Source organism: Poromitra crassiceps (assembly GCF_964638095.1).
Source record: "Poromitra crassiceps genome assembly, chromosome: 13".
Taxonomy (NCBI): domain Eukaryota; kingdom Metazoa; phylum Chordata; class Actinopteri; order Beryciformes; family Melamphaidae; genus Poromitra; species Poromitra crassiceps.
The window spans coordinates 28,564,153-28,574,900 of record NC_139644.1 but is presented as its reverse complement, the minus strand read 5'-3'; the positions used below and the strand labels follow the sequence as shown (position 1 = coordinate 28,574,900).

Genomic DNA, 10,748 nt, shown 5'->3' with positions numbered 1-10,748 from the left:
ATAAAAATAATTACCCAATAAAGTAAAAAAGAAAAAGTTTTATGAAAAAGGTGTTGTTCACAGGGCCTGCAGTGGAGCCTGCAGTACCACCACGGCCCAAGAAACATCATACCAGAATGAAATGTTGGAAGCGGGGGAGTATGGTGCAACGCACAGGTCCTGGACCTGGTGAGACATAGGAGGAGCCCGGACAGGAGTCAACCCACAGAGCCCAGTCCCTCCACGTGCCAGAGCCTCCCGGTCCCGGCAGAGTAGTTCCTGGAGCAGCGGATTGAGTGGCCCTGTCTTTCCCTAGAGGGCTGACCGTGGGTAGCTACTGGGACGTAAGTCGGGGCTTGATCAACCCCGGCTGGGTCACCTGGGCGAGGGTGTATGATGTTGCAGTACCCGAAACATCCTATGACCCCAGGGTACATCACTGATGATACGTCCCAGTTGCATCCATGTGATGTTTTTTCTATATAGTTAGCCTGGCCTAGCCAGTGACTCCTAGGAATAGACTACGTGACAACCAGGAATAGATTGGTGACCACTGGAGAGACAGTTGACAGCCGGAATGTAGACGGAACCCGGGAGCAGTATGGGTTAGTGCCCCAGCCTGCGTCTTCCGTGAGGAAGAAGCCCAACAAATCCACGAGAGGCCTTTTAGGAGGGCCATTCAAGCCGCAAGTGGAGCCTGCAGTACCACCACGGCCCAAGAAACATCATACCGGAATGAAATGTTGGGAGCGGGGGAGTCTGGTGCAACGCACAGGTCCTGGACCTGGTGAGACGTAGGAGGAGCCCAGACAGGAGTCAACCCACAGAGCCCAGTCCCTCCACGTGCCAGAGCCTCCCGGTCCCGGCAGAGTAGTTCCGGAGCAGTGGATTGAGTGGCCCTGTCTTTCCCTAGAGGGCTGACCGTGGGTAACTATTGGGATGTAAGTCGGGGCTTGATCAACCCCGGCTGGGTCACCTGGGTGAGGGTGTATGATGTTGCAGTACCCGAAACATCCTATGACCCCAGGGTACATCACTGATGATACGTCCCAGTTGCATCCATGTGATGTTTTTTCTATATGGAGAGGTAAAGTGGGGTCAATTTACCACAATGCTAATTTTATTATGAACAAAAATAGGTGTTGTGTGTGTCCCCCGCCCCCAACAGCCTTGAGAGCAAATCTCACTCTAAGTTGAAGTCAAAAGTTGGCAGCCCAAATAAATGACAGAACTTTTAATTTATTTGCAAATGTCTTATTGTGGATGTAGCTAATAAAGCATGATGTGGAGCTTCACACCCTTTAATCTACTTGTAAGCCATGAACCAAAACACAAACAAGTAGGCTACCATAACACTTGTCTTCAACGAAGGGTGCTTAGCCAAAAAAAAGAGCAAATCTATGACTATTCAGATACAAATGGCAATGACAAATAATTCCTGGGTTGATTTCGTGTGCATGTGTGTTGTGTTACCTTTTACAAGTTTGAATACAGCTTTTGATTTAATATTTCAAAACATTTCATACATTTGTGTTGATTTTGTTGATTTGGTTTCTTTATACCTCCATGTTGTTGGTTGGCCCATGGGGAATGCACCTCCTGATTTCTGACTTAATGCCCAATAAGGAAAGAAACAAAAAAACATTGATAGCTTATTTTCAACCCCAACTCTCTAGAGTCGGTCTATACAGTTATTGTTGCATCAACATTTAAAATGACTGCAGACAGACATAAGACAAAGTTCCACATCTTTTTTCTCCACGCATTTTACAAAAATATAAAACAAAACACATTTTGACATTAATATGTACAGATGAGAGGTGGGATATGGTCAAACTTCCAGTATTTCCATGGGAGTGGGCATGAAGTGCCTTTCATAACCTGAAATGAACTCTTCTTCTTCCGAGGAGCTCAAAGACTCCTCACTGTCCCTCTCCTCATCCGAGTCAATCATTTTGCTGTAATCCTCTCGTCCATATCTGCGCCTCCCCTCTGTCATTTCCCGCTCCTCCTCTCTGACGGGATCCTCCCTCTGCTCACCCTCTCTGTCCGTCTGGGAGCACTCGTCTCCCACCACTTGTCCATCGGGGCGAGAGGTTTTCTCTGGGATGGACTGGAAAGCCTGGGACTTCCTTTCCACAACCTCCAATTCGGAGATCTTGAGAGGCGACTCAACAACGGGAACGCAGATGTCGTTGAACTACAGGGTCGACACACACAGTTTGGTTATGGATAATAAACTCATGCTATTCTGCACATGAATCTCAAAAACCCAGAACTAGCTTTCACTTGGACTATTATGCACATAAGGTTAGACTGGCAGATGTGTGAGTGTAAATTGAACAAGCAGTTGTCAGTGGAATCGATTTGATCCACAATAGTAAAATAAACCCATTATTGGGGAGCAACATTCAGTGGGAATCCCTATTCTGAGATTAGATAGAGGATCCAGTGAAGACAAAGGGCCCTATTAGTCAGTCAGTCAGTCAGTCAGTCAGTCAGTCAGTCAGTCCATCTCTTTCTCTCTCACCTGATGCTTCATGTGTCTGAAAATGTGGCTGTTGCTGGGATCCGGCACTTTCTCATAGCACCAAGGCCGACACACAATGTTTGTTGCCAAACTACGGTCAAGAAGATAACATGTCAGAGATTCTTCATTGGTTAAGAATATATTACAACACAGATTGCTTTATTGAACCAGAAATTGTATGGACAGAAAGCAGTTGAGCCTGAAAGTCTGGTGTTGTACTGTATAATACTTTCTGCTGTTAAGAAAGGATTATGGCAAACATTTTGTGCTGAGTCAGACCTATAAATCAGACAGTTAGGAGAAAAGAGCATGAGAAACAAAACACGAGTGAAAAACACAAGCTGTTGTGCAAGACCATTCTCTCACCTGATTAAAATACAGAATACCGGTACCATGATGAATAAAACCAACAGTGGCATTTTACCTGTGAGGGAGACAGAAAGAGAGAGAGAGAGAGAGAGAGAGAGAGAGAGAGAGAGAGGGAGATTTCTCCAGTTATACTGCTGCAAAGAGGGAACAGCTTCAAGTGTCAAACAGGAGACCAAAGAGTTTCTGTTTTCACTGACATGCAGATCTGTTAGCATTTGTCAGTCGCACGCAAGTTGAGGTCTGCAAGATCTGGATCAGAAAACAGGAACAACATGCTTCATTATGGATCAATGCAGATTGTTGTTTAATCATATCCAGACAGTGGTGTGGGAGGTCATGGAGGGTTCAGTGAGACCAACCATTAGATAGAAAGACAGAGAGATTTACCTAATGATTAATGATGGATCTATACCAATCATCCAACGTGATTGATTCCTTCTCAGACTTATCAAAATAGACTCCTCAGAAACACTTGGGACTTTTCATCACACATCTTATCATAAGTTCATCATATTAAATAGGACCAACAAATGGTTGAGATGTGCTGCAGTACCAAAGGCGCCCTGGTAGTTTGTGGTGAACTTGACGGTGGCGTTGGCTCCAGGGCCTCCCTCGGTCACGGCCCTCATCCACACCTCATACGCCTGACCCGGACTGAGGTGCTCCAGCACGAAGCTCATATTGGACACACTCACATTGTTCACTAGGAGAGAAAAATAGGTTGTAAGAACAATCAGGTTAAGTCATCTAAAATATTAGCTCACACACACATACATACACACACACACACACACACACACACACACACACACACACACACACACACACACACACACACACACACACACACACACACACATACACACACACACACACACACACACACACACACACACACACACACCAAAACACAGCTAATTGTAACCTATTATTAATGATTTCTTTCAAAACTGCCTGCACTCATCTCTGCTGGCCCGTACAATTCTATTCTGTCTCTATCTTTTGTTTTATACATGCATACTAATGTATTGATTTCTTTGATGGAATTACAAGTAAAAACAACAACTTTGATATGGTCCCTGGCTGGGATTGTAACATTTGAAACAATTGCGTTGTAAGATTTATTGTGATGAGGCCTTTAGCTTTATACCGATGACAACTGACTGTGCACTTTCTTTCCTAAATCACTTGCCATTCCTATGTTTAATATCATTATTATTGTCATATATTGTTGTGCTGTACCTTGTTGGTCTACTCCTATTTGGTAGTACAGAATCACCCCTTTCCTCTGTAGCAGTGGAACAGGCTTCCAAAACAAGGTGACATGGGTGGCTTGGATATTATCCACCGTAAATGAAGGCACTGCAGAGGAGACTGAGAAGTGATAAGAGGATACTCAGTTTATGCTCAAATCTGCACATACAGACAAAAAGGAATATAGTTTCTGAGACTGTCGCCAAAGGACAATGCCTCAATGCAGAAATACATACTTCCTTGACGGGAATATCCAATCACAGATGAAAGGTGGCGGATATTACTGTTGTGGGATACTGCAAACAATGACACATGGTAGGCAGTGTAGTTCTCAAATTGACCTGTAGATGGAGACAAAGACAGTAAAACTGCCATTCTGAAAATCGAGGCAGCAGCAGAGGAAAAGTCTACCCTGAAAGCAATTTGGACGACTTGGTCAGTATTTCTGAACTCACTCCTAAAGCTAACATAAAGAACACCAATACTGTATTGCCATTGGCACAAAGTGACACTTTATTCAAATTCTTTAACATTTTCTGGTGGTTTTAAGAAACTGAGGTTATCTTGTTTACTTGGACACTGACATTAGACACACCTTTCAGAGTTCCTGTTCTTTGGCTTTTGTTCACTCTGACCCAATCGAATCCCTGGACTGGAGGACGTCCAGCCTGCTTGTATAGCAGCACATATTCCTTCAGGTCGTCAGAGGGTTGAGAGGGCAGATCCCAGGACGCACGGAGGCTCTCTGAATCCATCTTGAGATGAACGGCTTGCTCGTCATTCTTTTTACCTTAGCAGGAGCAAAAGGAAAGAATACGGTAGATACAGTCGATGTCTCGTCATAGACGCTGGGGTAGCTGGCTGGGGGCGTGATCAGGCTGGGGTAAATGCCCCCGTTCTCCCCATTCAGCATAGTTAGCATTTAGCTGCTAGCCCAGCCCAGACAGACAGGATCGGTAATTCAACCACCGCAGTAAACGCACATCTGAACAGACGTCTATGTACCTGCACTAGAACTCCCAATCCTGTAGTGCCGCAGCACCGTGGTGAGTCAGCCCATTGAGATATATGGGGGGTTTTACCCCACTCGCGCGCCAGCCGTAGTAACATTTTGTGGGCGTTCCCACACAGACCGACTGTATCTATGGAGTGACTTTCACTATCTAGGCATGGTTATGAATGAACACTAAAATATACAAATACAGTCACAGCAGCAGCATTTTCCAGAAAGAGAGCTCTGTACATTTTATATTACGCTATCAAAAAATAACTATACCCCGCTATTTTAATCAGTATTACATACTCCAAAGCTTTGACAATGGCCCTGGTCAATACCTGCCGTTGGCATAGCTAGACGAGAGGGCGATGTGGCACCATGTGCGCCGTAGGCCGATACGTTCACTGCTGATGCGCCCTTCAGAGAGGAAGTGAGGTGGCATCGCATCTCATCACAAACCAACTGGCCACTCGGCTCGGCTGCAGACACGTTCAGCAGGGCCGCGGAACCGTTAGCGTAAAACAGGCTGACTTCATATCCCAGAATGCGGCCACGAGCCTGAAATGTGGGCAGCGTCTGCGTGAGACAAGGAGAAGGAGTGGATAGGACGGGGATGGGTCTGCATGAAGTGCATGATGTTCTGAATGCAGGAGAAATCAGTTTGGGCCATTCGTCTACATACCTTCCATGTCAGGACACACTCAGAGTTGCTAGAGGAGAGTCCACAGTCCCGCCATACATCCAGCTCACCAACAGGGGCTGAGACAGAGAGAGAGAGAGAGAGAGAGAGAGACAGAGAGAGAGAGAGAGAGGAGAGAGATCTACAGTTACAGTATGCAAACAGGAGACTAACGAGCTCCTGTTTTCATGACCTGCAGATCTGTTAGCATTTGTCAGTCGCACACAAGGTGAGGTCTGCAGGATCTGGATCAGACAACAGTGGACGAGAATCCTTCATTATGGATCAGTTTGATAATTGTCTAATCATCTCCAGATAGTGGGGGTGGAAGATCATGGAGATAGAGAAGAGAGAGAATGAGAGCGAGATATTAAACTGTAAAAGCTGTAAATCATGGCCTTGCTTTCACTGGACCTGACCTTCTGTTAGCTAATGGCTCCTCAAAGAATCAGAACCTAGTAGCAGTAATACGTAGCAGTAATACAAAATGAGAGCCATTTTATAATACAACTAGATTAGATTTTAGATTTTATATATTTCTTTGTAAAGAAATTCATTACTGTTACTTATCGTTACCGTCAGTGTAAGCTATATTCTAAATGCTTCATGTGTAATCTTAATTGCCTTAATTGCTGTCACTGTTTCATAGTTTTAGCAGAGAAATGTCATCAAGCTTGTTTCAGTCAGTAGAGAGAAGAAGCTGTTGAGTTGGGCAGCAAACTAGTTTGTGACCGTGCCTTAGAAAATAAACAGTCAAACTAAGATCATGGAGTAAAGAACGTAGTCACACGTCAACTAAATGCTTTTTAATTCAAGTAAAAATTCTGCTTGATTGTGCAGAAGAAACTGCACACAGCTTGCCAACCCTCCACTCTGAGATTTCACTCATGCCAAACTCACAGGCTACATGGCCAGTGAGGACTCACCTGCTTCTGCACTCCGCACTTTGTAGACAGCACTCCAATCGCTCATCAAGTCTTTGATATTTTCACAGGAACAGCGGACTTGGAAGTGGTAGCATGTGTAGGGCTGGGGACTGTCTAACGTATAGGAGCCGCGTCCACTCTCTTCCTGTAAAACAAAAAACAAAAGGTGTGACATTTCAGTCATTTGACAACAACAACAGCAATCAGCAATGTACTGTTGTGAGATTATTAACTGTTTTCATCCACAAGGCAATTCTGTATCAAGGGTTCATGTTATAGCATGACTCCACATGTGAAAGAGTTTACACTTCACTCATATCCAATGTAAGAATCCACCATTAGAGAATGTGATCAAACGATTGCTGCCCCCTCAAGGACCCCTGGGGGTCCCCGGACCCCCATTTGAGAACCACTGCATTAAGTAATGATTTACAGACTGATTCTTTTTTTTTTTTTACTGTGACATGCCATTGTAGTGTTCACTGTTCACCCCAACAGAGATTATATGGCACCCCAAACAAATACACACATAATGGTCAGTGTTTTAGGCCTTTATGTTACAATATAGTACAGTTAGACTGATGGTTTGTCAATATATAAGCAAAGGCCGGTATAGGCCTTATTCGATAACCCCGGACGGCGCCATATTGTTGACAAACCGCAGTCGCAACGTAATCTGGCCGAGCGTATAGCAACAGTTATGGCTTCGTCAAAGAGAAGTGATGAAAAAATAAGTTTGGTCAGAGGTGCGGACCCCTATAAAAAACTGACTTAGAGTAAATATAACTCATTATATTTCCAGGTATAACGTACCGGACATTTATAACTACCTTGTGAATACAGTATTGGCATAGACGTCTCAGGAGCTGAAGGCTTTCAAATCCCTTGAGTCCTATAACTATTTCATCTGTGGCAATTGGTCTGACATTTTTACTTTTGTGCCACCGACATCATCATCATCATCAAACATTGTCGTGACACCAAAGGTAAATAACCTTAACGTTAAATGTTTGTTTGATATGATCTGACACTTGCTTGCATGAGCCAAATGTTTGCTACTAACGTTAGCCTCTAGTCTCTTTCCCTTCACGTTTGTGGACAGTAGCTAACACCCAGGCTTTTATTGGTGCTATTACTACAGCCGGGTATATTACACAGCACACTATCGCTGTTGTGAAATAGCTCCTGACGCAGTAAAAATTGCATTAAATAGGCTAGTACGGTAAGTAACGTTGGCTAGCGTCCTAAGCTATGACAGCTATCAGTCACTTTTAAACAGCGCGCTGCGGAATGTCAACAATATGGCGGAGGTGGGCGTGCCCGTATGTGAGTTATGTCATTCAAATAAGGTCTATTGGCCTTCTATTAAATACTGGATATCAACCACCTCCAATATGAGGGATATGATGCAGTTTGTTTAATTACATAGTTATGATAAATTAATCAATACTACACTAGTTGCCTGGGAAGCTGTTGAACTGAATTGTGATTCTACACAAGTATACATGTATTATTACTGTTATTATTATTATCATCATGGGTTTCAATGAAGGTTTCACTGCCTCATGCTTCTGAAACATTTTGACCCTACCAAAGAATTTGACCATGATTTAAGGATATTGATTATTGGCACACAATATCAGCTATCTATACTAGTATTGTCATCAGACTTCATAAACCCATGTCAATCAAACCCAATAGTACAATATAACATCGAGAGAAAACTTCTAAACCAAAGCCAAGGTCCTCTCTCACCTTCAGCCAGCCTTGGTCTGCCCCGGCCCGGTATCGGACGTCACATTCCCACTCAGCAGATGCATGCAGATGACACCGTGACTCCCAATAAATCACCAGTGGCTCCTGAGTGCTGCGTGTCACAGTGGGAGGGGGTGGCACTACAGGGACAGACACCCAAACAAAATGAGTGACAGAGAGAGATCAGAGATAAATCACGTTAGTATTCTTCCTCCTTTTCCCTGTAGATATAGGTAAATCATCGTGAATCTGGGTTTCAAAAAGGCTTCAAGTGCTAATACTACTAATATAATAATGATAATAATGAAACAGCTGGGTTTGTATAGTACTTTTACCATATCAATTCAGTTGTGATGTGAGTTAATGAAGGGCTTATACAAATGTGTGAAATACAAGGCAGGGACAGTGAGTGATTAAAGCCCCCCTCCAGCATATTTTGTCATTTTTAAGATATTTCATAGCTTGCTGTGTTTTTCCTGCTCTGTTGATTAGCCACAGTGTTCCTCTCAGTGTATTTTGTTGACAAATAAAGGCTCAAAGGCCTAAAAATAAGCTGTTGGTAAAAACGGGTGATGACGTCAGACATTATGGTTGTCAACGACTTACGTCGTATATGATATTCAGATAATACATTACAGTATGAGTTACTGTATATTTAGCTGGCGTTAGCCTGTGGCATTAGCTAGCTGTTAGCTCTGTGAGCTACGTTAATTATGTGGCAACAAAACGCTAGCCTGGGTAAACCCAGCCTCCACGTGACCTGCTCTCAGACCTGCTCTCAGTCACTACAGCAGTGACTGAGAGCAGGTCTGAGAGCAGGTCACGTGGAGGCTGGGTTTACCCAGGCTAACAACAACGCCACTGAATTACCAGTTTGATATAACTGTCAAGTCAACCAGTTCGCTCTTTCCATAAAGCCCACCAGCGTTGATATATGTTGGCTAGTTGTTGATATTTATAACAATATTGTGGCTCTAAAATAATGTTTTTATTGATGCGGGGAGACTGTCATGGCGGCTACTTGCGTCGGTGTTTCCGGTCTGGGCACAGACAAAGAGTTTACCAAAGTGAGAAAAGACACACAGAGAGAACAGTGCTTCAGTGATTGGGCTGCAGTGGAATAATCGGTGGACCAAGGCATTACCTTCAGTTCTTATCAATGTATGCCCTTTGGCGCAAATGACGTACATTTTTAGAGCATGCGCACATGTACGTTTTCATAGAACATCAGTGGTTATACAGGTAGGAACAACTTTCAGCTTTAAGCTGTCATTGTCATGAAAAGGGATGTCCAGGATTGACTCACTGATGTTGGCTGTGTTAAAAGAAGTCTCCAGAGATTTGGTAAAACCATACTGGTTCTCAGCCTGGACCCAAATACGCAGTACATCACAGTGGCTGCAGTACTGCTTACGAGGGATCAACCATCTCACACTGGTCCCAGTGATCTGCCCACTAGTGATCTGCCCACTAGAGGAGAGGGAGAGGAGAGAGGTGAGAAGGAGGGAGAGAGAGAGAGACATCTACAGTTATGCTGCTGAAAGCACAGAACAGCTTCAAGTCAAACAGGAGACTAAAGAGCTCCTGTTTTCATCAGCTGAGAAACAAGATCGAGCATCATTATGGATCAATTAGATGGTTATTTAATCATATCCAGATCGTGGGGTGGAGAGATAAAAATGATAAAATTATTATTATTATTATCATAACTTTAAATTATAATATGACTAACACACAGACACTGGCTGGGTTTGCATACTCGCTGTCGTCTGTCTCCCAGTGCAGTGTGTAGGTGGTGGCGGTCTGAGGGTCAAGCCCTGTCTCCCAGACACAGTGGATACTTCTGAAGAAGGGAGACGTCCTGTCATGGTCCTCATAAGGGATATGGCACTCAGGAGGAGAGGGGGGAGTGAGAGGACCTGCTGAAACAAAGACAGAGACAGAAAGGCGATTGCCTGTTAATAGAATTTCAACAGACGTTTGGTTCTGACATGAGAGACAATCCCATCAGCTTTTGCAAACTGGCACTGGGGTTCAGGAAAACTGAACTTACCAATGCAGGACTTCCCAATAAAGCACACAGGGACTTCTATACCATTCAAAACAGGATTTAGAAATTGAATCTACCCATAAGAGTTTTGGGACACACAAAAATGACAGTCACTGACAACCTGTCCTTGCCTAACCATGACAGTGAATAGGAATACATGGGTATGGAAAAATGAATGAACATGGCGCAGCCCGGCCTCAGTTTTTAAG

General features: G+C 43.9%; 1 protein-coding gene across 5 annotated transcripts in view; it reads right to left on the bottom strand.

Annotated features, from left to right (window-relative positions):
* Positions 1–1,244: 1,244 nt before the first annotated feature.
* The window catches only part of il12rb2l (interleukin 12 receptor, beta 2a, like), a 13,978-nt gene continuing 4,474 nt past the window's right edge, over positions 1,245–10,748 (bottom strand). For 3 of the 5 annotated variants that reach the window (XM_083649033.1, XM_083649035.1, XM_083649036.1), the window contains 13 exons: positions 10,249–10,408; positions 9,796–9,959; positions 8,490–8,629; positions 6,735–6,879; positions 5,812–5,888; positions 5,468–5,705; positions 4,728–4,922; positions 4,369–4,473; positions 4,121–4,252; positions 3,432–3,581; positions 2,876–2,933; positions 2,510–2,600; positions 1,245–2,179 (listed from right to left, as the gene is read on the bottom strand). In XM_083649033.1, coding sequence (XP_083505159.1) covers positions 1,811–2,179; positions 2,510–2,600; positions 2,876–2,933; positions 3,432–3,581; positions 4,121–4,252; positions 4,369–4,473; positions 4,728–4,922; positions 5,468–5,705; positions 5,812–5,888; positions 6,735–6,879; positions 8,490–8,629; positions 9,796–9,959; positions 10,249–10,408 — 2,024 coding nt within the window. In that variant the 3' untranslated portion in view covers positions 1,245–1,810. Of the gene's footprint in view, positions 2,180–2,509; positions 2,601–2,875; positions 2,934–3,431; positions 3,582–4,120; positions 4,253–4,368; positions 4,474–4,727; positions 4,923–5,467; positions 5,706–5,811; positions 5,889–6,734; positions 6,880–8,489; positions 8,630–9,795; positions 9,960–10,248; positions 10,412–10,748 lie in introns of all 5 variants that reach the window. The other 2 variants (XM_083649032.1, XM_083649034.1) reach the window with 1 other exon arrangement.